At 37.1% G+C, this 27,055-nt stretch overlaps 1 protein-coding gene across 1 annotated transcript in view; it reads right to left on the bottom strand.

Annotated features, from left to right (window-relative positions):
- Positions 1–4,797: 4,797 nt before the first annotated feature.
- CCDC7 (coiled-coil domain containing 7) overlaps positions 4,798–27,055 on the bottom strand; it is a 184,040-nt gene continuing 161,782 nt past the window's right edge. The window contains exons 14-15 of the mRNA XM_054582286.1: positions 26,552–26,619; positions 4,798–4,983 (exon numbers count right to left, since the gene is read on the bottom strand). Coding sequence (XP_054438261.1) covers positions 4,798–4,983; positions 26,552–26,619 — 254 coding nt within the window. The remainder of the gene's footprint in view (positions 4,984–26,551; positions 26,620–27,055) is intronic.

Below are 27,055 nucleotides of genomic sequence, written 5' to 3'. Positions count from 1 at the left end.
GCCACCAGTCACTAGCAGAGAGCATCCCTACGCTTTTTGCAGCTGGCTGTTTTCTGTGTGCTTTTTGGGCTCTGGTGCTGTAGGCTGGAGATCCCTGCTTATGGTTTAGACCCTGCTCTTCTCATGGGGATCGAACTGGCCATTTCAATATCCCTCTGGTGCTGCCGCCCTTGGACACCAACCCACCTTCTCAAGCCTCTACCGCACTCCCTACCAGTTAAGTTGTTCTAAAGATTCCTCTGTGTCCGAGGTTTTAAGGGCCCTCTCTCTTTATTGTTCTGTTGTTTTCCAGGTGATTTCTCCACAACTTCGTAATTCCAGATTGGTCATGGGAGGAGGTCAGTGTGACTTCCACTCACTCCTCTGCCATCTTGAAGTCTCCTCAATACCATTTATTGAAGAGACTTTCCTTTTGCCATTTTTATGCTCTTGGCTCCGTAGTTGTAAATGGGTTGTCACATATGTGTGGGCTTATTTCTGGGCTCTAATTCTGTTGTATTGACTAATGTGTCTGTTTTACTCCCTATTGGTTACTGTGGCTTTGAAGTATAGTTTGAAATCACAAAGTGTGATACCTCAGCTTTGTTCTTTTCTTCTCAAAATTGCTTTGGCTATTTATGTCTTTGTAGTTTCATACAAATTTTAGGATTTTTGTTCTATTTCTGTGAAAAAGGCCATTTGGATTTGGGTAAGTATTGCACTCAATCTGTAGATTTCTTTACATAATATGGACATTATAGCAATGTTAATTTGTCCACTCCATAGCATGGAATATCTTTACATTTCTTTTTGTCTTTTTCAATTTTTAAATTATATTCAATATATTTTTTATTGTTGTTCAGTTACAGTTGTCCTGCATTTTTCCCCATTCCTTTACTCTACCCAATTCCCTCTGCACTCCCACAGGCAATGCCCCTCATACCACTGCTTGTGCACATGAGTCCTCTATTTGTGTTCCTTGGCTTGCCCCTTCCCCTTCTTTCACCCCATTTTATCTGCCTCCTCCCTCTCCTCTGGTCACTGTTAGTTTGTTATTTTTTTCCCATGGCTCTAGTTCTATTTTGTTTTCTTGTTTGTTTTGTTAATTAAATTTCACTTATAGGTGAGATTGTATGGTCTCTGTATTTTACCTACTGGCTTATTTCACTTAGAATAATACTCTCCAGTTCCAATATCTTTTAATAAAATTATAGTTTACAGTATACAAGCCTTTGTATTTCTCTGTTTCAGTCTTCTATTGTCTTTTAAGTCTCTATTTCATTTATTAATGCTCCTATCTTTATTATGTCCTTCCTTCCACTAATATGACCTTTGTTTTTTCTTCTTTTTCTGGTTTCTTTATCTGTAGTTAGATTGCTTACCTGAGATTTATTTTCTTTTGTGAGACAGGCTTGTACTACTATAAACTTTCCTTTTAGAGCTGATTTTGCTGCATGCCATATATTTTGGTATGTTGTATTTCTTTTATTTATTTATTTGTTTGTTTGTTTGTTTGTTTGTTTACTTTCTAAATACATTTGTCTCTGCCTCCCCCCACCACTTTCCCTTGCCCTCTCCCTCCTTCCCTCCCTCAGCTCTTCCCCTTTGGTTTTGTCCATGAGTCCTTGCTATATGTTCCTTGACTTTCCCCTTCCCTTCCCTTTCCCTGACCCCCCTCCTTCCCTCTTGTCTCTGTTGATTTCTTATCCTTTCAGTGTTGCTGGTCATATTTTCCTTGCATCTTTGCATTGTTGGTTAGGTTCCGCTTACAGGTGAGATCACATGGTATTTGTCTTTTGCCCCCTGGCTTATTTCACTTAGCATGATGCTCTCCAGTTCCATCCATGCTGTCGCGAAGTTTAGTAGTTCTTTTTTTCTTTCTGCTGCGTAGTATTCCATTGTATTTCTACTTTCATTTGTCTGGAGGTATTTTTTTTATTACAATTTGGATATCTCCATTGACTCATTGTTTTTTCAGTGGCATGTTGTTTAATATTCATATATCATCAAATTTTCCAGTTTCTTCTTGTAATTAATTTCCAACTTAATACCATTGTGGGCAGAGAAGATGCTTGATATGATTTCAATCTTCTTAAATTTATTGAGACTTCTTTTGTGAACTAGCATATGATATATCCTGGAAATTTTTCATGTGCATGTGAGAAAAATGTTTATTCTGCTGTTTTTGAGCTCTTGAATGGAATTTCCTCATATGTCTATTAATTCCATCTGATCAAATGTGTTCATGTAAGGCTAATGTTTCCTCATTGATTATCTCTCTGGATAATCTATTCATTGATTTGAGTGGGGCATTACAGTTCCTCACTATTGTTGTGTTGCTACCAATTTCTCCCTTTAGGTCTTTTAATATTTGCTTTATTACATAGATACTCCTATATCATTATTTAATGCTCATGTTTGTCTTTTATTACAGTCTTTATTTTGAAGTATATTTTCTTTGATACAAGTATAGCTACTTTAGCCTTTGGATTTTCACTTGCATGAAATATCTTTTTCCATCCTTTCACTTTCAGGTATATCTGTCTTTACATCTGGGGTGAGTCCTTTGCAGAAAACATATAGGTGAGTATCTAGATGGGTCTTGTTTCTTTTAAATCCATTCAGACAATCAATGTTTTTTTAATTGAAAAGGTACAGGGAATAAGGGCATAAATAGTAGGTACAAAATAGACAGGGTGAGGTTAAGAATAATATAGGAAATGGAGAAGCCAAAGAACTTATATGCACAGCCCATGGACATGAACTAAGGGAAGGGAATGCTGGTGGATGGGAGGTATAGGGAGGAGGGGAATGAACGGGAGGGAAAAAATGGGACTACTGTAATAGCATAATCAATAAAAAAAATAATGTGTTTGATTGAAGAATTTAGTCCATTTACATTTAAATTAATTATTGACAGATATGTAGTTATTGAAATTTTGTTAATTGTTTTCTGGCTGTTTTATAGTTCCTCTGTTTTCCTTTCTACTTCTCTTGCTTTCTTCACTAGTGATTTTATGATTTCCTATCATGTTAGGTTTAGATTTCTTTTATTACCTTTTATAATTTTTTATTTACTTTATAGTTAACATGTGGCTTATGTAAAACAGTATATATACACACTATTGGTAGGAATGTAAATTGGTACAGCCACTGTGAAAAACAGTATAGAAGTTCCTTGAAAAACTAAAAATAGAAATACTATATGATCTAGCAATTCAACTCCTGGGCATTTATCCAAATAAAACAAAAAAACCCACATAATAAAGATATATGTACCACCATGTTCATCGCACAATTATTTACCATAGTTGAGATATGGAAACAAAATAGGTGTGTGTGTATGTGTGTGTATGTGTATGTATGTGTATATATATATATACACATACACACACATACACACACATTCATATATATATATATATATATATATATATATATATATATATATATGAATAAAGAACCTGTGATATACACAGTAGGGAAAAGTAGGTTTATAGTTGTTAGTATGTGAAACAGATGTTATTCTTTTTTTAAAAAAAGATTTTATTCATTTATTTTTAGTGAGATGGAAAGAGAAGAATAGAAACATCAATGTGTGGTTGCCCCTCATGCAGCTCCTACTGGGAACCTGGGCCATAACCCAGGCATGTGCCCTGACAGGGAATAAAACCAGTGACCCTTTGGTTCACAGGCCAGTGCTCAATCCACTGAGAGGCCCCAGCCAGGGCTTATTCTTTGCTTTAGAATGTTTATTAATTGATTGGCTTTACAGAGAGAAGAGTGGAGAGATAAAAAGAGAAAGAAGCATATTGAGTGGGGATTGAACCCACAACCTTGGTATATAAGGATGATGCTCTGACTAACTGAGCTACCTGCCCAGGTCCAGAGTTTACTATTGCACTATTACTTATTAATTATTGGATTATTTTTCTTACAACCAACTGCAAACCTCCTTTTCCCCCAGCCTGTATATATCATAGCATCCATAAAAAAAGAATAAAATCTTGCCATTTTTAATATGAATGGACTTGAGGGTATTACACTAGGTTAAATAAGTCAGACAAAGAAAGACAAATTGTTTGTTATCTTATATGTGAAATCTATAAAAAAGAAAAGCTTATAGATACAGAAAACAGATTGTTGGTTGCCAGAGGTGTGGGCTGGGAGTAGGCAAAATGGGTGAAGACAGTCAAAAGGTACAAACTTCTAGTTATAAAGTAAATAAGTCCAAGTGATATAATGTACAGCATGGTAATTATAGCTAATAATACTGTATTGCATATTTGAAAGTTGCTAAGACAGTAACATCTTAAAAGTTCTCATCATAAGGAAAAAATTCTGTAACTAGTTATGGTGACAGATGTTAACTAGACATATTATGTTAATAATTTTGCAAAATATGTAAATGTCAAATCATTATATTATATAATGTACTAGTTGCAGTACATCTGAAAGTAATATAAGTTGATTATATCACTATTAAATAACAGGTAAATGTATAATACATTATTTTATATCTGACAAGTCTGTATTCAAACATCTTGAAAATAAGATGTCAACATTCAACTGTCTATAAATATCAATCACAAAATCAAAACATATTTGATTGTTTCATTTGCACTCAAGATAATAATGACTTAATATACCCAGAAGATAAAAGGAAAAATCCAAGCAAAAAAAAAGGCATGGAGAAATTTGTTAATAATATATACAAATAAGGCAAATAATAATATAAAAGATTAAGCCCTGACAGCACATATTACTATCTGAGTATTTCCTTACCTGTGAATGTTCTTGAATTTTAGCATTTGTCTTTTATCCCCTTGAGTCTGCAACTTGTTCTTTTCTTGTTTCTTTCTCCAAAGGTATAGATTGTGAATCTTCACTTACATTTGTTTTACTTATATTCCTTTCCATTGTTGTCTTAGATTTCTTGTCACTTTTAAGTAACTCCCTTTGATTTAGGAAATACTTTAGTTGATGCTTAGCTTTTTCAGCTTCCTGTTTGATAAAAGTAGCCATTTATCAGGCATTATTTTTGTGACATTTTCTTGCCAATATTACTTTTATAAATCTACATATATCCATGCCCATATTACTTCAGAGGAACCTCAGCTACACCTGTGGGATAATCAATAGTTTAATAGATCTTCAAAGTTATAAAGACAATTTTTATACCCAGGAGGTTCTCCTGCTCTTATTTTTTAAAGGTCATAATTATTATACAGGCACAATAAAAGTTAATAGAAGGAATAAATTATACAAAGTGGTGAACTGTATCCATGATAATTGACATCTATATCAAAAAAGAAATTGTTTGAACAAAATAATTTGTTTCCTAGAATAACTTTTTTCTTTAAAACATGATTTTGTATGAAAGAATATATTAATTAACAAGATAAAGTTTACAAATAATCTCACCACAACAGAAAACTCATTTTTAATGTTTGGATGTATGTCATTTTTATTTCCAAATATAACTAATACATATATGTATTTTTAAAAATGTTTCTATATGCATGGATGGAACTGGAGAGCATTATGCTAAGTGAAATAAGCCAGGGGGCGAAAGACAAATACCATATGATCTCACCTATAAGTGGAACCTAACCAACAATACAAAGATGCAAGGAAAATAAGACCAGCAACACTGAAAGGAAAAGAAATCAACAGAGACAAGAGGGAAGGGGGGGGGGCAGGGAAAAGGAAGGGAAGGGGAAAGTCAAGGAACATATAGCAAGGACTCATGGACAAAACCAAAGGGGAAAAGCTGAGGGAGGGAAGGAGGCAGGGGGCAAGGGAAAGTGGTAGGGGGGAGGCAGAGACAAATGTATTTGAAAAAATAAATTAAAATAAAATTAAAAAAATATTTATATTGAATCATACTATACATACTCACACATTTTAACCTTTTTGTTATATACTTTCATAGATGTTCTTATGATGATAAATAAACATGTAAATCAGATTACCTAAAAGAACTCATTTAATAACACACCTCAATTTATTTAGCAAATTTTTTTTAATTAATTTATTTACTTTTTAAATACATTTGTCTCTGCCTTCCCCCCACCTCTTTCCCTTGCCCCCTCCCACCTTCCCTCCCTCAGCTCTTCCCCTTTGGTTTTGTCCATGAGTCCTTGTATTTAGCAAATTTTTTATCAATGGACAGATTGGTTGTTGGACATCTGTAATAGTATCAACAGTTAAAATAATTAAAAATATGTTGCTATTAAAAATATATATATTTGTGTAAAAATCACTGTCCCTGTTTTCTTCTTAATGATAAATTGTTAGAAGTGCAACTGTTCAATGAAAAGGATATGTCTTTAAAAAACTTTTGCTATTTTTTTTCAGGAAGAACACCAATTCATATTAATAATAGAAGCATGTGAATCATTACTCATTTCTGCATATAGTCACAAATATTAGACATTTCTTAAATTTTTACCAAAATAATAGGTAAAAAAATTTATCCCATTATTGTATTTTATAAAATTTATTGGGGTAACATTGGTTAATAAGATTATATAGGTTTCAAGTGTATAATTCTATGATATGTAATCTGTCCAATCATCTTCCATCATCACATATTTTATAATTTTTAGCTGCATTTATTGAAAAGAGTGAGGCTGAATATATTGATGTGCATTTATTGGGCATGTGTGTTTTTAAATTATGACTTGCCTGCTTGTGTCCTTTGTCTAATTGGAAAGAGGGGTATCCATATTTCTTTTGTATTTGTAGAATATCTCCATGTGAAATATCTTGTAAAAATTTTGAAAAGCACAAGTTGCAGATTCAAGTGGATCAATATAAATGATCTTTATATATCATATTTTACCATTAAAATGTTTTAAATATATATATATATAATTTGATGTTATTATGCATGTCCTTCCTTCTCCCCTCCCTTTGTCCACCTCCACTGATCCTCTGTCCCTCTCTTCCCCTGGCCTTCACCACACTATTATCTATGTCCATGGGCTATGCATACATGTTCTTTGGCTAATCCCTTAATCTTCTTTTATTCAATGCCCTCCACCCCACTCCACTCTGAGAGCTGTCAGTCTGTTCCATGTATCTATGCATCTGGTTCTATTTTGTTCATCCAAGTATTTTGTTCATTAGATTCCACATATAAGTGAGATCATATGGTATTTGTCTTTCCTTGGCTTATTTTGCTTATCATAATAATCTTCAGGTCCATCCATATTGTTATAAAGGGTAAGAGTTCCTTCATTTTTACATATAGTATTCCATTATGTTAATGCATCACAGGATTTTTATACACTAATCTACTAATGGGCACTCGGGCAGTTTCCAGATCTTGGCTATTGTAAATAATGCTGCTATGAACATAGGGGTGCATGTTCTTTCTGACTGGTGTTTTGGGATTTTCAGAATATAATCCCAAAAGTGGGATTGCTGGGTAAAATGGCTATTTTATTTTTAATTTTTTAATTGAAACTCCATACTGTTTTCCAAAGTGGCTGTACCAGTCTGCATTTCATTCTAAATTACATGAGGATTCCCTTTTCTCCACATCCTTGCCAGCACCTACTCTTTCTTGATTTGATGGTAGCCATTCTGACATGTGTGAGGTGTTGCCTCATTGCAGCTTTTATTTACAGCTCTCTGATAATTAGTAAGATTGAGCATTTTTCGTATGTCTACTGAGTATCTGTATGTATTCCGTGGAAAAGGATATATTGAGGTCTGTAGACCATTCTTTATTTTTTTTTTATTTTATTTTTTTTTTTATTTTTAAATGTCATAAATTCTTTTTTTTTTAATTAATTTATTTACTTTTTAAATACATTTGTCTCTGCCTTCCCCCCACCTCTTTCCCTTGCCCCCTCCCACCTTCCCTCCCTCAGCTCTTCCCCTTTGGTTTTGTCCATGAGTCCTTGCTATATGTTCCTTGACTTTCCCCTTCCCTTCCCTTTCCCTGCCCCCCCCTTCCCTCTTGTCTCTGTTGATTTCTTTTCCTTTCAGTGTTGCAGACCATTCTTTAATTGGATTGTTTATCTTCCCGGTGTTGATTTGTGTTAAGCAATTACATATTTTTGAAATTAACCCCTTTTAAAATGTATCATTGCAAATATATTCTTGCATAGAGTGGGTTGCCTTTTCTATTTCCAGATGGTTTCTTTTGCTATGCAGATACTTTTTAGATTGATGTCGTCCCATTTGCTTACTTTTTTCTCCTTTCTCTCCCTTCTACTAGGAGATATATTGGCAAACACTGTTATGAGTCATGTTCAGGCTTATACTCTCCGTGTTTACTTCTATGATTTCTCAACACCATTTTGAAGAAACTGTCTTTACCTCATTTTATGCTCCTGCCTTCTTTGTCAAATATTAATTGACCATAGAACCATGGGTTGATTTCTGGGCTCTCTGTTCTGTTCCATTGATCTATATGCCTATTCTTATGCCAATGACAGGTTGTTTTCATCACAGTGGACTTGTAGTATAGTTTGATATTAGGTGCAGTGATACCTCCAGTTGTGTTCATCTTTCTCAAGATTGCTGAGGCTATTCAGATGCTGTTTTGGTTCCATATAAATTTTTGGAATTTTGTTCTAAATATGTGACATATGTCATTGGTATTTTAACAGAAATTGCATTGAATCTATAGATAGATATGCGTAGTACAAACATTTAAATGATGTTAATTCTTCGAATCTTTGAACAAGGTATATGCTCCACTTATTTGTATCTTCCTCAATTTCTTTTCTCAATATATTGTAGATTTCTGAGTACAGGACATTCACCACCTTGGTTAAGTTTATTTCAAGTTACTTTATTTTTTTCTCGTTGCGATAGCAAACGTGATTGTTTTCTTAGTTTCTTTTTCTACTAGTTCATCATTGATATATAAAAATGTCACCAATCTGTGAATATTTATTTTGTATTCTGATACTTTACCCAATTCATTGATTAGATCTAGTAGTTGGTGGAGTCTTTAGGGTTTTCTATGTATAATGTCATGTCATCTGTGAAGGAGAGTTTTACTTCCTCCTTTCCAATTTGGATGCCTTTATTTTTTTAAGGTATACTTGTAATTTATTTATTTATTTTTATTGTTGTTCAAGTGCAGTTGTCTCCATTTTACCGCCACCCTTCTCCCCCACCCCAATGACCCCCACCTCCCACCTTCAATCCTTCTCCTATGTGGCTTTCTCCATGGGTCCTTTACACAATTCCTTGATGACCCTTCCTCTTCTTTCCCCTGTTGTCCCCCTCTGCCCTACACTCTGGTCACTGTCAGTTTATTCTTTATCTTCATGTATCTGGTTCTATTTAGCTTGCTTGTTTGTTTTGTTGATTAGGTTCCACTTATAGGTGAGATCATATGGTATTTGTCTTTCACCACTAGGCATATTTCATTAGCATAATGCTCTCCAGTTCAATCCATGTTGTCACAAAGAGTAGGAGTTCCTTCTTTCTCTCTGCTGCATAGTATTCCATGGTGTAAATGCACCACAGGTTTTTGATCCATTCATTTACTGATGGGCACTTAGACTGCTTCCAGTACTGGCTATTGTAAATTGAGCTGCTATGAACATTGGGGTGCGTAGGATCTTTTGAATTGGTGTTTCGGGATTCTTAGGGTATAATCCCAGCAGTGGAATTGCTGGGTAAAAGGCAGTTCCATGTTTTGTTTTTTTGAGGAAATGCCATATTTTTCTCCACAGTGGTTGCACCAGTCTGCATTCCCACCAACAGTGTGTTAGGATTACCTTTTCCCCACAACCTCACCAGCACTTCTTGTTTGTTGATTCGTTTATGATGGCCATTTGGACTGGTGTGAAGTGGTATTTCATTGTGGTTTGAATTTGCATCTCTCTGATAGCTAGTGATGCTGAGCACTAGTGAGTTTCATATGTCTCTGGGCCCTGTGTATGTCCTCCTTGGAGAAGTGTCTGTTCAGGTCCTTTGCCCGTTTTTTAATTGGATTGTTTGTCTTCCTGGAGTGGAGTCGTGTGAGTTCTTTACAAATTGTGGAGAACAAACCCTTGTCCGAGGTATCGTTGGTAGATACATTTTCCCATACGGTTGGTTTTCTTTTCATTTTGCTGATGTTTTCTTTGCTGTGCAGAAGCTTTTTAATTGGATGGAGCCCATTCGTTTATTCTTTCCTTTATGTTCCTTTGCTCTAGGGGACATTTCGGTGAAAATATTGCTGCACGGAATATCTGATTTTCCTGCCTATGCCTTCCTCTAGGACATTTATGGTGTCGTGACTTATATTTAAGCCTTTCATCCATCTTGAGTTTATTTTTGTGTATGGTGTAAGTTGGTGGTCGAGTTTTGTTTTTTTGCATGTAGTGTCCAGAGAATTTCAAAGCACTGTGGCCAGAGAATAACCTTCATAAGTTCTCAATTTTCTTGAATTTCTTAAAGCTAGTTTTGCGGTCCAACATATGGTCTGTTGTTGAGAATTTTCCATGTGCACTGTGGAAGAATGTGTAATCTGATGTTCTGAGGTGAATGGCTTTCTAAATGTCAATTTTGTTTATTTGACCTAATGCGTCATTTAAGGCCGATATATATATTTTTTAATTTTCTGTTTGGACGATGTGTCTAGAGAAGTCAATAGAGGACAGTGGTCCCCTACTATGACTGGGTTTTTGTCAGTTTCTCCCTGTAGTTTTATTTAGTAGTAGATTTATGTATTTTGGTGCTTCCTTGTTGGGTGCATATATATTAAAAACAGCTATGTCATCTTGATGTAGTATCCTCATTATTTTTATAAAATGTTTATCTTCGAATCTTGTTACTTATCTTGAAATCTATTTGCTCAGATGTAAGTATGGCTACACTTGATTTTCTGTGGATGTTATTTTTTTGGAGGATGAGTCTCTATACTTTCACTTTAAATTTGTCTTTGTCTTTGCACCTTACATGTGTCCCCTGAAGGCACCACAAAAAACAAACACCTTACATTTGTTTGTTTTTTGAAGTTTCGATCTCTTTGCTGAAGCACTCCTTTAACTCATAGTTTTGCGGGGGGGTTTTTTGAAGACTTTATTCATTTTAGAGAGGGGGAAGAGAAGAAGCAAAAGAGGGAGAGAAACATTGATGTGTGAGAGACACATCAATCGGTTGTCTCTCTTGACACCCTGACTGGGGTCCGAACCCTCAACCCGAGCATGTGCCCTGAGAAGGAATCGGACCAGCGACCTTTTGATTTACGGGACGACGCCCAACTGAATCACACCAGTAAGGGCTGGGTTTTGTTTTATGATCCAGCCTGTTACCCTGTGACTCCTTTTTGGTGAGTTCAGTCCATTTACATTTATGATGTGTGAGGATTTCCTATAAGTCATTTTATCTTTTGTTATATTGTAGCTAGCTCTCTGCTCTATTGGTTCTTTCTCTTTGTGTTTTTGTCTGCTGTATTTGTTTGATGGTTTTCCTAACTTCCATCCTCTGTTTCCTCTTTTTATATGCTGTGTGTCTCGTTTTGTTCTGTTCTTTTGTCTGTGGTTGTCATTGGATTGATGAAAAATTGAGCTTCATATATATGCTGGTTTTCTTGAATGAATCTTAACTTCATCCCTTTTTGCTAATTCAGACATTTCCTCCTTTCCCTTTTATGTTTTTGTTGTCACAAACTATCCCTTTTGGTGCTCTAAGTTTGTGGGCCATCTTGCTCATAGATTTGTGACCTTTTGTTCTTTTTTTCCAGGTAGAATAACCCTTTTGAGTATTTCCTGTAATGGAGGTCACTTGGTAATGAATTCCCTCAGCTTCTGTATGTCTGGAAAGTGGCTTTATTTCTCCTTCATGTTTAAAGGATAACTTTGCTGGATATATTATTCTTGGCTGTTAACTTCTCTCTTTCAGTCATTTGACTATTTGGTTCCACTCTCTTCTGGCTTGTAGCGTTTCTGCTGAGAAGTCTGATGATATTCGATGGGCTTTCCTTTGTAGGTTACTTTCTTCTTTTCCCTGGCTGTCTTGAGAGTCCTATCTTTGTCACTAATTTTTGATAGTTTTAATACAATGTGTTTTGGAGGAGGCGTCTTTGGACTCTGGTAACTAGGTGTTCTGTTTGCTTCTTGGGTTCAAGGATCTAGTTCTTCCCACAGGTTTGGGAAGTTCTCATCTACTGTTTGAATAGGCTCTCGGTTCCCTTCTCCCTCTCGTCTTTTTCTCATATGCCTATTATATTGCTTTTACTGGTAAAATAAGATGGTTCTCGTAGAGTTCTTTCTTTTTTTATGCTCAGATATTTCTAGATGTCTATCTTTGATGTCACTGATTCTTTTATCCTTTAGGCTTGCTCTGTATCCTGTGCTCACGAGTTCAATGTTGATCTCTTTTATTGAATTCTCTATCTCCACTATTTTTGTTGGTTGTTTTTTGAAGTTTCGATCTCTTTGCTGAAGCACTCCTTTAGCTCGTTTTTTTTCCGAGCTCGTGAAATTGCCTATCTGTATTTTTTTTTTGTTTTTTGTTTTTTGTTTTTTTGCATTTCCTTGAGTACTTTCAGAACTCCAATCTTGAATTCTCCTTCAATTATGTCACATATTTCTGTGTCTTTAAGTATGTTTTTGGGAGATTTTTTAAATATTCTTTCTGAGCTGCCTTGCTACCTTAGTTATTCATGGTATTTGATGGATTTCTTCTTTGTCTAAGCATCATCAGTGTGTGAAGGGAATTTCTCTAGCTGATTAATATGAAGAGATCTTTATTATATTTTCTGGTAAGTGGTACTGGACCATAAGTGTTTTTTCTTTCTCTTTCTTTCTTTCTTTCTTTCTTTCTTTCTTTCTTTCTTTCTTTCTTTCTCTTCTTCTTCTTCTTCTTCTTCTTCTTCTTCTTCTTCTTCTTCTTCTTCTTCTTCTTCTTCTTCTTCTTCCTTCTCCTCCTCCTCCTCCTCCTCCTTCTTCTTCTTTCTTTTCTCCTTCTCCTTCTTTTTTTTAGCTCTGTGAGATCCCAGGGTAGCCTTCCTGTCTCTGGCTGCCCTCAGTGTACCTGTGATGCATGAGGTTGGGAGAGGCTGGGGGAACCCGCTGGCTTGCTTGTTGTTTTGCTCTACTGGTAAAGAGTGACTTTAGTCCTCTGTGGGGTCCCCTCATGTCCCTGTTTTCAGGAGTAGTCACAGAATGCACTCTGCACTTAGGGAGAAATGCCATTCTGTCGTGCTAGTTCTAGGGCTTGCAGATAATGTTCTTTGTAACCCAACACCAAGGGCAAAGGGAGGCGTGCTCTGGGAGGCTCAGGGTAGGCTAAGTGGTGGTGGTCATGCTGGTGGCTTTGTTTCTCCATCTGAAATGCCCACCGCCCAACAACTCTTGCCCCACTCCTGTCCTGGGTCCTTGTCCAGGTCCCTCAGCTCAGCTCCAGCTCCTGAAGGAGTACCCACTGAGTCTCTTTGTTCCTGCTGTCTTAAGAGAGTGTGAGCCACCATCAGATTCCTCCCATCGAGTCCGGCCTTGAGCTCCTGGCTACAGGGCTGCATCTTTGGCTCCCGTCAGCTCCACTCCCTTTCCGCATCTCCCTTTCGCTCCACTTGCCCACCTTTAGGTGTTTCAGGGCACAGATCTCTCAGTCATGCTTGTCTGTTGAGCAGGGAATTCTTTGTTGAGTGAGGGCTCTTCAAATATTTGAAACTTCAATGGGAGAGACCAAGGGGATCTCTCACGATGCCATTCTTCTGATGTTACTTGGGGACACTCATTCTTGCCGACCTTTCTTTAAACAGAGTTATTGCCTAGAATACCAATTATGGTCTGTCATCTTATATAGTGGATTTTGCTAATTCTCTCAACTGCTCATTACTCTGTAGCTTGGTCTAGTCCAAAAGGCTTCAGACACTCAAGCGAGTCTCCCTTGCAGACTGAGGAACGTCAGCTCTATAGACCTTTATATATTAATTTCTGGGAGTTAGTATTAGAAGATATTTGCTTTTGAGAGCAAATTAGTGTTTTTCCATAATATACCACAATAAGAGTATCCTTAGAATGGATTTTGAGGAAGCAATTAGTTTAGGTTCTCTTGTGAATAATTTGAGTTGCATTTAATGCTGCTGTAATTGTTTGTTATTGCACTTGTTTAAAATTCTTATGTGCTAAAATAATAAACAGAAGATTGGATTTGAGTTTTGACATGTAAATGTCAACACTTAGATATAATTCTGTCACTAGGCAATTGCTCATGTTAGTATATTTGTAAAGTATTAGTATTTGGCTATAGCCCTATAAGAAAACATAAAATCATTTAGATATGATATATGAAATGATGAAATTTCTTTGTGGTAAGGGACCAAAATGGGTATTTCCTAAGTACCTTGCTAATTTTAATTGTTTTAGGTAAGTAAAGATCAAAGTCTTTCAGAAGCAGAGTTGCCAGCACCGGATAAAGCATCCACTTTAAGTGGCACACAAGCAGTGAAGCGTGTGCAAAATCTTGAAGAGCTGAAAGATCGCCTTGAAGACAGTGGCGAAAACTCCTCTAAAGTCATATTATATAAGCCCAAGTAAGTAAAATATGAGTTAATAGAATAAAAACATAAGTGGGTATGTAATTAGTAATGAATGGGAGGTAAATGGTTCAGAGATTACACTACACATAGAGCTTCTATATCAAATCAGAGGGTCTAGTCAGTTCCTATTTGAAAACTTTATTAGTCTGAAATGGCTCTGTTTAACACAGTAGACACTAGCCATAGTGTGTATTAAAATTAAAATTCAATTCAATTAAAAAAAACAATTTCTTAGTTACACTAGCTACATTTCAAGTGCTTTGCAGCTATGACTACTGCTAGAAAATTCTTTTGGACATTGCTCGCTTTGGAATATCTGACCTAAAATCTTTTTTTAGTATGATTGGGTGGCCTTCATAATAAGTAGGAAGCTACAGTATGATTAAACATTTTATTGTTCATGAACATCATTACTTAAAATTGCGTAGGGACAGGGATATGTTCCAAAGAATATATTTCTCCCTTTAGTTGAGAAGAGCCTTTCTTTTTTCCCAGTGGGTGGAAGATTCAAATGAATGATTACAGTGATACTCCCATTATCTGTTGATGCTCATTTTTGATATTTGAGGATTACCTGCCTTGAAATTAAGTAGATGAATAAATCATCATTATAGAATATCTTCCATGATTTCTTCCCTCTTCACAGAGTTAGTATTTGTGTGCGTGTGTATGTGTGCGTGTGTGTGCGTGTGTGTGTGTGTGTGGGTATGTGGGTGTGTGTGTGGTAAGAACACTTCAGATCCACTCTCTTAAAAAATTTCAAGTATAAAATACAGTAGTGTTATTAACTGTAAACACCATGATGTACAGAAGATCTCTGTAATGTATTCAACATATACCTGAGAGTTTGTACCATTTGACCAACATTTCCCCATTTCCCCAATCCCCCAGACCCTGGAAACCACCATTGTACTCTCTGGTTCTAAGAGTTTGGCTTTTTTAGATTTCACATATAAATGAGATGATGTGTCTTTCTCTGTATGGCTTTTTTCACTTAGCATAATGTCCTCCAGGTTCATCCATGTTTGAAAAATAACAGCATTTTTTTTTGTTTATGGCTGAGTAATATTCCTTTTGTATATATTTACCATGAGTTCTGTATCCATTTATCCATTCACTGTAAATTAAGTTGTTTCCATATCTTGGCAGTTATCAGCAATACCGCAGTAAGCAAGGGAGTGCAGATAGCTCTTTGAAGATACAGATTTCATTTTTTTTTCTTTTTTTGATAACTAGTCAGAAGTGGGCTTGCTGGGTCATATGGTGATAGTTCTTTCTTAAATGTTTTTTTATTGAGGAACTTATTGTTACCGTTAAAGGCTCTAAAATTTACATTGTCAACAGCAGTGTAGAAGTGTTCCCTCTTTCCACATCCTCACCAACACTTATCTCTTGTTGCTTTAGTAATGGCCATCCTCACAGGTGTGAGATGACATCTCATTCTGGTTTTGATTTGTATTTCCCTGATGATTAGTGACGTTGAGCACCTTTTTATGTACCTGTTGGCCATTGGTGTGTCTTCTGTGGAAAATGTCTATTCATTGATCCATTTCTTTGCCCATTTTAAAAACTGGGTTATTTATCTTTTGCTTGTGATTTGTATGAGTTGCTTATATGTTTTAGATATAAATCCCTTATCAGGTACATGGTTTGCAGATATTTTCTCCCATTCTATAAGCTGTTTTATCATTTTGTTGATATTTCCTTCATTGTACAGAATCTTGTATATTTGATGTAATTTCATTTGTTTACCTTTGCTTTTGTTGATTGTAATTTTTGTGTAGCATCTAAAATATCAGTGCCAATACCAATTTCAAGGAGTTTTTTCCCTAGTTTTTTTCTAGGTGTATATTTATGTGTTCAAGTCTCACACCTAAGTCTTTATTTAGAGTTCATTTTCTTTGGTATGGAATAAAACGATGATCTAATTTTGTTCTTTTACACATAGATATCCTATTTTTTTTTCTGGCACCATTTATTGAAGAGACAGCCCTTCCTTTCTTATGTGTTCTTGGCATCCTTGTCAAAGATGAATTGATCACATGCATGAGGGCTCTCTCTTCTGTTCTCTTGGTCTATGTGCTTATTCTTATGCCAGCACCACAATGTACTGATTCATATAGTTTGAAATCAGGAAGTATGATTTCTCCAGCTTTGTTCTTACTGAAGATTTGATTGGCTATTCAGGCTTTTATCTGATCCCATGTGAATTTTAGTATTGTTTTTCTGTTTCTGTGAAAAGTGTCGTTGAAGTTTTGATAGGGATTGCATTGAATCTGTAGATCACTTGGGGTAGTATGGACATTTTAACAATGTTAATTATTTCATTCCATGGATATGGACTATCTTTTCATTTGGCCCTGTATTATTCTGTTATCTTTGAACATATCTGTTATAGTAACCTATCAAAGTAAAAATTTACATTTGCAAACAACCTTTTTTTGCATTAAATATATACCAAACCTCTTAATTGTATAGCATTAAAATAGAAAGTACCCATAATTGGGAGGGACTACTATTTATTATGCAAGTACTTTATTGATAGCTCCACTTGTCAATGACTAGGCTTTAAGGGACGAAGGGAGTGGTCCATGAGTTGGCTCCCACAAGGGTTGCAAAATAGATCCTTGGTTCAGGGGTTCAGATATGTTCCTTAGAGCGATCTGTTGGGAGGTATGAAGTTAGTTTCTAGTCATATTTTAATATTACACCTGACATTTAATTGTCTGATGTATGCTAGGTATTTCCCTCGTGACTTTTCATGGACGCTTTGATCCTTAGAAGTGCTTTGTAAGAACTCTAATAGCTTAGTTTTACTAGATAAAGAAAGTGAAGTTCAGAGAGGTTAAGTAACAAGGTCACATAATTAGTAAGTGGGTAAAACAGGTTTTGGGCCAAGTATTCTGACTCTAGAACTTGTGCTCTTAATGCATACACCATTAATAACACATCAGTAAAAAAAAATCTCATGCTTCCACCCTACTTACTGTTGCTATTTTTGTTGTTAATATTATTGGTATACCTAATTGTATTCATGGGATATATAGAATTCATGGAATTACATTGTTTGCCTTTTAAACTTTTTTTGCTCACTGATAATTTATTGTCAGTGAGTAAAGGTTAAAGATCACGTTAAATTTTTTTTCAAAATACTGCATATGTCTAGAGCGTATATTCTAGTTCTTATCTAAGAATCTTATTCTTTGATAATAAGTACGTTTTATTTATTGACCTTTTTAACAGGAATAGTGAAAATCTACCAGAAGCAGTACAAGGTTATGAAAATGTATTGCAGAAAATTGAAGGTGGTATTTTGTATACGTTTGGCTTTATACGGTTACCTAAATACATTAACATTTTGCGTTGTACAGTTTAAGAGTTTATAGTCATAAAATCATACAACAGTAAATTTAAACTGGTGTTACCAGAGGGAAAGGAGGGTGTGGGGAAGGTAGTAAGAGTAAAGGGGGTCAAATATATGGAGACAGAAGTAGATTGACTTTGGGTGGTAAACACATAATGCAATATACAGATGATGTATCATAGAATTGTACACTTGAAACCTGTAAAATTTTCTTAACCAATGTCACCTCAATTAATTTAATTAAAACAATATTTAGGTCCTACTTATAGATGATATCATATTGTGTTTGTCTTCTACTTCCTGGTTTATTTCATTTAGCATAATGTTCTTCAGATCTATCAGGTTGTTTGTCTTGTGGAGTCATGTGTGGTCTTCATATATTTTGGAGATCAAACCCTTGTCCCAGGATCATTGGCAAATATATTTTCCCAAACGGTTGGCTCCCTTTTCATTTTGCTGATGTTTTCTTTAGCCGTCAGAAGCTTTTTAACTGGATGAATTCCCATTTGTTTATTCTTTTGTTTTTCTCCCTTGATTCAGGGGACATGTTGGTGAAAATACTGCTGCATGGAATATCTTAGAGTTTCCAGCCTATGTTCTCCTTTAGGACATTTATAGTGTCACAACTTATATTTAAGTCTTTTATCCATGTGAGTTTATTTTTGTATATGGTGTAAGGTGTTGGTTGGGTTTCATTTTTTCGCATGTACTGTCCAGATCTTCTGACACCATTTGTTGAAGAGGATATTATTACCTCATTTTATGCTCCTGCCCTCTTTGTCAAATACTAATTGACCACAGAAACCTGAGTTTATTTATAGGCTCTCTATTTGGTTCCATTGATCTATGTGTCTGTTCTTATATCAATACCAGACTGTTTTGAGTACAATGGCCTTGTAATGTAGTTTGATGTCCAGTATAGTGATCCATCCTCCTTTATTCTTCTTTCTCACAATTGCTGCAGCTATTCAGGGTCATTTGTGGTTCCATATAAATTTTGGAGTTTTTGCCCAATATCTGTGAAATATGTCATGGGTATTTTAATAGGAATGCTGTTGAATCTATAGACTGCATGGGTAGTATGGACATTTTGATTGTGTTAATTCTCCCAATCCATGAACATGGGATATGTTTCCATTTATTTGTATCTTCTTCAATTTCTTTCTTTTTTTTTGTTTTGAGTAAAATAAACTCATTTTATTTTTTTTCTTTATTTTTTTTGTTTTGAACTTTTTTATTTTAATTTTTTACTTTCTTTCTTTATTTATTTTAAAATACATTTGTCTCTGCCTCCCCCCCACCACTTTCCCTTGCCCCCCTCCCTCCTTCCCTCCTTCAGCTCTTCCCCTTTGGTTTTCTCCATGCGTCCTTGCTATATGTTCCTTGACTTTCCCCTTCTCTTCCATTTCCCTGCCCGCCCCTCCCTCCTTCCCTCTTGTCTCTGTTGATTTATTTTCCTTTCAGTGTTGCTGATCTTATTTTCCTTGCATCTTTGTATTGTTGGTTAGGTTCCCCTTATAGGTGAGATCATATGATATTTATCTTTCACCCCCTGGCTTATATCGCTTAGCATCATGCTCTCCAGTTACATCCATGCTGTCGCGAAGTTTAGTAGTTCTTTTTTCCTTTCTGATGCGTAGTATTCCATTGTGTATATGCACCATTATTTTTTGATCCAATCATCTACTGATGGACACTTAGGTTGCTTCAAACACTTGGCTATTGTCAATTGTGCTGCGATGAACATTGGGGTGCATAGGTTCTTTTGTATTGGCATTTTGGTGTTCTTACGGTATAGTCCCAGCAGGGGAATCACTGGATCAAAAGGCAGTTCCATTTTCAGCTTTATGAGGAAATTCCCCACTGCTTTCCATAATGGCTGCACCAGTCTGCATTCCCACCAACAGTGTACTATTGTTCCCTTTTCTCCACAGCCTCGTCAGAACCTGTTGTTTGTTGATCTGTTTATCATGGTGATTCTGAACGGAGTGAGGTGATACCTCATGGTGGTTTTAATCTGCATTTCCCTGATGGCTAGTGATGCCGAGCATCCTTTCAAATGCCTATGGGCCCTCTGTATCTCCTCATTGGAAAAGCATTTGTGCAGGTCCTTAGCCCATTTTTTGATTGGATCGTTTGTCTTCATGAAGTGGAGTCGAGTGAGTTATTTATGTATCTTGGAGATCAAACCTCTATCTGATGTATCATTAGCGAATATATTTTCCCATACCATTGACTCCCTTTTCATTTTGCTAGTATTTTCTTTAGCCGTGCAGAAGCTTCTTATTTTGATGAGGTCCCACTTGCTTATTCTTTCCTTTATGTCTCTTGCTTTAGGAGACATATCAGTGAAAAAATTGCTGCTTGGGATATCTGAGAGTTTCCTGCCAATGTTCTCCTCTAGGACTTTGATGGTGTTGCGACTTCTACTTAAGTCTTTTATCCATCTTGAGTTTATTTTTGTGTATGGTGTCAGCTAATGATCCAATTTCAATTTTTTGCATGTAGCTGTCCAGCTCTCCCAACACCATTTGTTGAAGAGGCTATTATGGCTCCATTTTATGCTTCTGCCCCCTTTGTCAAATATTAGATGCCCATAGAGACCTAGGCTTATTTCTGGGCTTTCTTTTCTGTTCCACTGCTCTATGGGTCTGTCCTTGTGCCAGTACCAGATTGTTTTGATTATAGTGGCTTTGTAGTAGAGTTTGATGTCCGGTATTGTGATCCCTTCTACTTTGTGTTTCTTTCTCAAAATTCCTGCGGCTATTCGGCGTCGTTTATGGTTCCATATAAATTTTTGAAATGTCTGTTCTATTTCTGTGAAATACGTCATTGGTATCTTAATATGGATTGCATTGAATCTATAAATTGCTTTGCGTAGTATGGACATTTTGATGATATTAATTCTTTCAATCGATGAGCACGGTATGTGCTTCCATTTATTTGTTTCTTCCTTAATTTCTTTTTTCAATGTTGTATAGTTATCTGCGTACCAGTCTTCTATGTCTTTCGATAAATTTATTCCTAGGTACTTTATTTTTCTTCTTGCTATATCAAATGGTATTTTTTCTCTGATTTCTTCTTCTTCTATTGCATTGCTGGTGTACAAAAATGCCTTGGATTTCTGAATGTTGACTTTGTATCCCACTGCTTTGCCAAATTCACTTATTAGGTTGAGGAGTTTTTTGGTGGAGTCTACAGGGTTCTCTATGTACACTATCATGTCATCTGCAAACAATGATAGTTTTACTTCCTCCTTTCCTATTTGGATGCCTTTTATCTATTTTTCTTGTCTGACCGCTGTGGCTAGGACTTCCAATACGATGTTGAAAAGAAGCAGTGAGAGCGGACATCCTTGTCGTGTTCCCGATCTTAGTGGGAAAGCTTTCAGTTTTTCCCCGTTGAGTATGATGTTGGCTGTAGGTTTTTCATATATGGCTGATATTACGTTGAGGAATTCCCCCTTTATTCCCATTTTGATGAGTGTTTTGATCATTAATGGGTGCTGTACCTTATAGAATGCTTTTTCTGCGTCGATCAAGATGATCATGTGGTTTTTGTCTTTTCTTTTATTTATGTGATGTATTACATTTATTGACTTGTGTGTATTGAACCATCCCTGCGTCCCTGGGATGAATCCCACTTCATCATGGTGGATAATCTTTTTAATGTATTGCTGGATGCAGTTTGCCAATATTTCGTTGAGGTTTTTAGCATCTATGTACATCAGCAAAATTGGCCTGTAGTTTTCTTTCTTGGAAGGGTCTTTATCTGGTTTTGGGATTAGGGTGATGCTGGCCTCATAGAAAGAGTCTGGGAGTCTTCCCTCCTCTTGGATTTTTTGGAATAGTCTGAGAAGGACAGGGGTTAGCTCTCCCTTAAATATTTTGTAAAATTCTCCTGTGAAACCATCCAGCCCTGGGCTTTTGTGTGCTGGGAGTTTCTTGATTACTGCTTCAATTTCCCCAGCTGTTTTCGGTCTGTTCAAGCTTTCTGTTTCTTCCTCCTTCAGTGTTGGAAGATTATACTTTTCTAAAAATTTGTCCATTTCATCAAGATTTTCAAATTTCTTGGCATATAGTTGTTCATAATAGTTTCTGATGATCATTTGTATTTCTGTGGTATCAGTTGTTATTTCTTTTCTTTCATTTCTGATATTATTCATTAGGGTCCTCTCCCTTTTTTTCTTGATGAGTCTGCTTAAAGGCTTGTTAATTTTATTTATCTTTACAGAGAACCAGCTTCTGGATTGGTTGATCCTCTGAATTGTTCTTTTTCTCTCTATGTCATTCAGTTCTGCTCTAATCTTGACTATTTCCTTCCTTCTACTTGCTCTGGCATTTATTTGTTGTTGTTTCTCCAGTTTGAAGTTGTAGTGTTAGGTCTTTTATGTGAAATGTTTCTATCTTTTTTAGGTAAGCCTGTATTGCTATGAACTTTCCTCTCAGGACTGCCTTTGCTGTGTTCCATAGGCTTTGGACAGTTGTCTGTTCATTTTCATTTGTTTTCAGAAATGTTTTGATTTCTTATCTCATTATTGAGCCATTCATTGTTTAATAGTCTACTGTTCAGTCTCCATGAGTTTGAACGTTTTTGAAGTTTCTCTTTGAGGTTGATTTCCCGTTTCAAGGTCTTGTGGTCCAAGAAAAAGTTTGGTATTATTTCAACTTTCCTGAATTTGCTGAGGCTTGCTTTGTGTCCTATCATGTGGTCTATCTTTGAAAAAGTGCCATGAGCATTTGAAAGAATGTGTATTTTTCTTCTTTCGGATGTAAGGTTCTATATAGGTCAGTTAAGTCTCTTTGATTCAGTGTGTCATTCAGTGCTACAATATGTTTATAAATGTTTTGTTTAGAAGATCCATCCATTTTGGACAGTGGGGTGTTGAAATCCCCTACTATCAGTGTGTTGCTGTCTATATCTTTTTTGAAGTCATCCAACAATTTCCTTATAAATATGGGGACTCCTATATTGGGAGCATATAATTTTACAATGTTGATGTCTTCTTGATAGATTCTTCCTTTAAGTATTATAAAGTGTCCCTCTGGATTTTTCTTTATGGCCTTTGTTTTGAAATCTACTTTGTCTGATACAAGTATGGCAATGCCAGCCTTTTTCTCTTGCCCATATGCTTCGAATATTTTTTTCCATCCCTTTACTTTCAATCTGTGTAGGTCTTTTGCTCTGAGGTGGGTCTCTTGTAGGCAGCATATGTGTGGGTCATGTGTTCTTATCCATTCAGCTACACTGTGTCTTCTGATTGGGGCATTTAGTCCATTCACAATGAGAGATATTACTGATAGAACTTACTCATCTTTTCTCTTCGTACTTGTGTTCCTCTCTGTCTCATTCTTTTCCTTCATCTGCCTAAACCTGTCCCCTTAGCATATCTTGGAGTGCTGGTTTGGCAGAGATGTATTCTTTTAGCCTTCTCTTGTCTGGGAAACTCCGTATTTCCCCTTCTATTTTAATGGAGAGCCTAGCTGGGTAGAGCAGCCTTGGCTGTAGGTCTTTGCTTTTCATGGCTTGGAATATTTGTTGCCATTCACTTCTGGCTTGTAGCGTTTCTGTTGAGAAGTCAGCTCCTAGGCGTATCGGGGCCTCCTTGTATGTTACCTTCTCCTTCTCTCTTGCTGCCTTGAGAATTCTCTCTTTGTCTTTGACATTTGCCATTTTAATGATGATGTGTCTTGGAGTGGACCTCCTTGATTTCCTCTTGAGTGGGGTCCTCTGTGCCTCCTGGATCCATGAGAGCCTTTCTCTCCTCAAATTAGGTTAATTTTCCATCATTATTTTTTCGATGAGGTTCTCTATCTCTTGTTCCTCCTCTTCTCCTTCTTGTATCCCTATTATATGGATATTATTGCATTTCAGGTTGTCCTGTATTTCCCTTAATGCCTCTTTAATCCTTTTGAGCCATTTTTCCATTTCTTGTTCTTTCTGGGAGCTTCTTTCTACCTTATCCTCCATGTCACTGATTCGATCCTCGGCTTCATCCAGCCTGCTTTGGATTCCTTCTACTGTGCTCTTCAATTCAGAAATGGTATTCTTCATATCCTCTTGTGTCTTCTTGATAGTTTCTATGTCCTTTTCCAGGCTGATATAGTTTGCTGTAAGATCCTGATAGTTTCTCTGCAGTTTCTCATAGTTATCTTTGAGCTGTCTGAGCTCATTGAGCTTCCTTAGAACCATTGTTTTGAATTCTATATCTGATAGTTCCCTTGCCTCTATTTCATTGAGCTCTCTCTGTGGGGAGTCCTCTTTTCCACTCATTTGAGGGGAACTTCTTTTTCTTCCCATTTTTGTGAGAGTCTGTTAAGTATTTTTGTCCTGTACTTTTCTTTCTGGGCTTGCCTCTAATGATGTCAGTTGTTCAGTCTATAGGGCCTTGGGTTGTTTGTTTGAGCCTTCCAGGAGTCTAATGCCTGTGTCTGACTCCTGCTTGGAGCAGCTCTGTGACCCCTTTGGTCAGGGCTAGGCTATTTTTTGGGATCTCTCTGCGCTGTCTTGCAGGCTTCTTGAGCGCGCTCTCAGCGTGGCAGGATCCCCTACCTGCCTGGGCTCGCTTGTCCTTGCCCCAGACAAGGGGGCTTTTTCGCGACCTCGCTTACTCACCTGGCCCCCTGGCCGGCAAGCTCTGTGGCACTGGTCTGTTTAGGGTCTTCTATTGTGTATTTTCCCCGCTTTTGGCTCTTTGGGTGCGTTGCTTGCCCTCACCAAATGGGGACTACGGAAATGGGAGGAAGTCAGCTCCAGGACTCTGGTTAATCCTGTCTCTGGTCTCTCCTCCAGGGACTCTGGGCAGCTCTGCTAATTTTGTGGGCCGCTCTGCAATCGCAGACGGCAGTCAATTTACGCCTGCCCTTGCCGCTCTGTGCAGTCTCTTGTAGGCCATATGGGTGCCACTCTGTGGGAGGCCTTGCCGGCCAGTGCAAGCAATCGCCAGCCCGCGCGGGTTACACACACGCTCGCCAACCCTCGCTGGTCACTCAGCGCAAGTGTGCGCGCCTGCACTGGGTGTTTTGGGGGTGTCTATGTGTGCTTTTTGGCTTTTGGCTCTTTGGGGGTGTGGCCTCTTCCTGTGCAATGGAGACTAGGGCAAGAAGAAGGAGTCGGGACTCCCCGGTTCCTCCTCCCGTTCTTTCCCCAATGCCTCTGTTTCCAGACTCTCTTCAGGGGCCTCTAGGCAGTTCCCTGACTCCTTCAGCCAAAGATCCACCCCCTGTGCAAACTGCGTTTCAATCGCAAGCAGTCTGGTTCATGCGCGCCCCACTTCTGCCTCTTTGGGTTCCGGCCTTTCCAGCCCACACTGGAGACTACAGGACGGGGAGGTAATCGAGACTCCCGGTTCCTCCTCCCATTCTTTCCCCAACCCCTCCATCTCCAGTCTCTCCTCAAGGCTTTCCCAGCCAGTCTGCACTCAGCCCCGTAGCTCACAGGCGTACAAGCTGTGTGCAGAGTGCACAAAAGGCAGGTTAATTGATTCCCTTATGCCTGAGCGAGATGGGAGCTGCAGAGTGGGAGGCGTGCCATCACCAGGGCTCCACCGACCGCTGTGTCAGTTCTCTTCACAAAGTTTTCCTCACCAGTCTTTTCACAGGCACCAGGCCACCCTGTTGCCGCCTCTACCCAGAGATCAAGGAGGGTGGCTGCCACCGCTACTTCCGTTTGCCCTTTAAGTGTCTCTTTGCATCCCCAGCCACCTGTCTCTGGCAGAGAGCGCCTCTAAGCTTTTCGGGGTTGCATTTTGTCTGTATTTTCTTGGCTTTAGCTGCTGTACTTTAGAAGTTCCTGTTTATGATTCAGACCCTGTTCTTCTCGGGGGGAAGCTAACTGGCTGTTTCAATGTCCCTCTGGTGCCAGTACCCATGGGCACACAGCCCACCCTCTCGAGCCTCGAGCGCACTTCTCACCCGTTGGGAAGTGTGAGAGTAGAATCCACTGTCCGTGGCACCAAGGTTCCTCTCCCACTATCACTCCACTGCTTTCCAGGTGATTACTCCCTTATTTAGTTGCAGTTCCAGTTTGGTTTTGGGAGGAGGTCAGCGTGACTCCCATTCACTCCTCCACCATCTTCTCTCCTTCAATTTCTTTCTTTGTCCCAGTTTAACTGAATTTAATTTGAATGCTTGAAGTATTGTACTTTTATTTATAATATTGTATCAGTTTGAAAAAAAATTTATTTGGTTTGATTAAGGATGTTTATTTTTCTTTCTAGATTACTGCCATATGATTTCACTTATATGTGAAATGTAAAACTGAATGCAACAAATTAACAAACAAGAAAAAGATACAAAAACTTTTAAACAGACAACAATATGGTGGTTACCAGAGGAAAGGGTGTAGAGGGTAGAAAATGATAAAGTGGGTCAAATATATGGTGACAGAAGATGATTTTAAGTGGTGGGCACACAATGCGGTATACAGATCATGTACCATACAAATGTACACTTCAAACCTATGTAATATTATTAACCAATGTCACCTGAATAAATTTAATTTAAATATAAAGTAAAACTCTAGGTGTTTAAAAAAATGTTAAATTTTATTAATATATTCCTAGTGTATAAAATGAATATACTTTAAGCCTGGCAGTATAGTATATACTTTTTAAAACAGTGTCAAAATTATTCATTTTAAAAGCTCTTTATTGATATTTCTTTCACGTGTTAACAAATTGAAAAGAACATGATATCCTTTACCTGTAAAGCTTGTTTCAGTTGTTCCTGAATGGCTTTGTTCTCAGTTTCCAGAGCACAAGCTATTTTCTAGGATGAAACACAAGAAGGGGTAGAGGAGTATTCATTTTGATATTTTTGTTTTTATTAATTTTTGTTACACTTATTACCTTTCTAAAATCCATATATGGAGCCAAGATGATGATTTAAACATAAATATTTACTGCACACTTCTCAGGCATAATGATGGACAATTTCTGTAGCCAGACTTTCCTATTGATTTTTCATATGCAAACTGACTTTGAATCTGGCAAGTTGTAACTACAGTAAATTAAACAATTTATTTCTAGTTAAAAAATGAACATTTAAAATTTTATGAAAAGAAGCAACATTTTTCTTAACACAAAATAAGCATAGTTCAGATTTTGTAAGTAGGTGTAGATTCTAATACACATGAAAGAGCTCAAGAATTCTTCACCAGATGAAAGAGAGTTTGAGGAAACATCCCTAAAGTCCCCATTTTTGCTT

The sequence above is a fragment of the Pteronotus mesoamericanus genome, unplaced genomic scaffold (assembly GCF_021234165.1).
Source record: "Pteronotus mesoamericanus isolate MK-2021 breed Mesoamerican mustached bat unplaced genomic scaffold, CSHL_Meso_final contig_69, whole genome shotgun sequence".
Lineage (NCBI taxonomy): Eukaryota > Metazoa > Chordata > Mammalia > Chiroptera > Mormoopidae > Pteronotus > Pteronotus mesoamericanus.
This window is presented reverse-complemented; position numbering and strand designations above follow the sequence as displayed.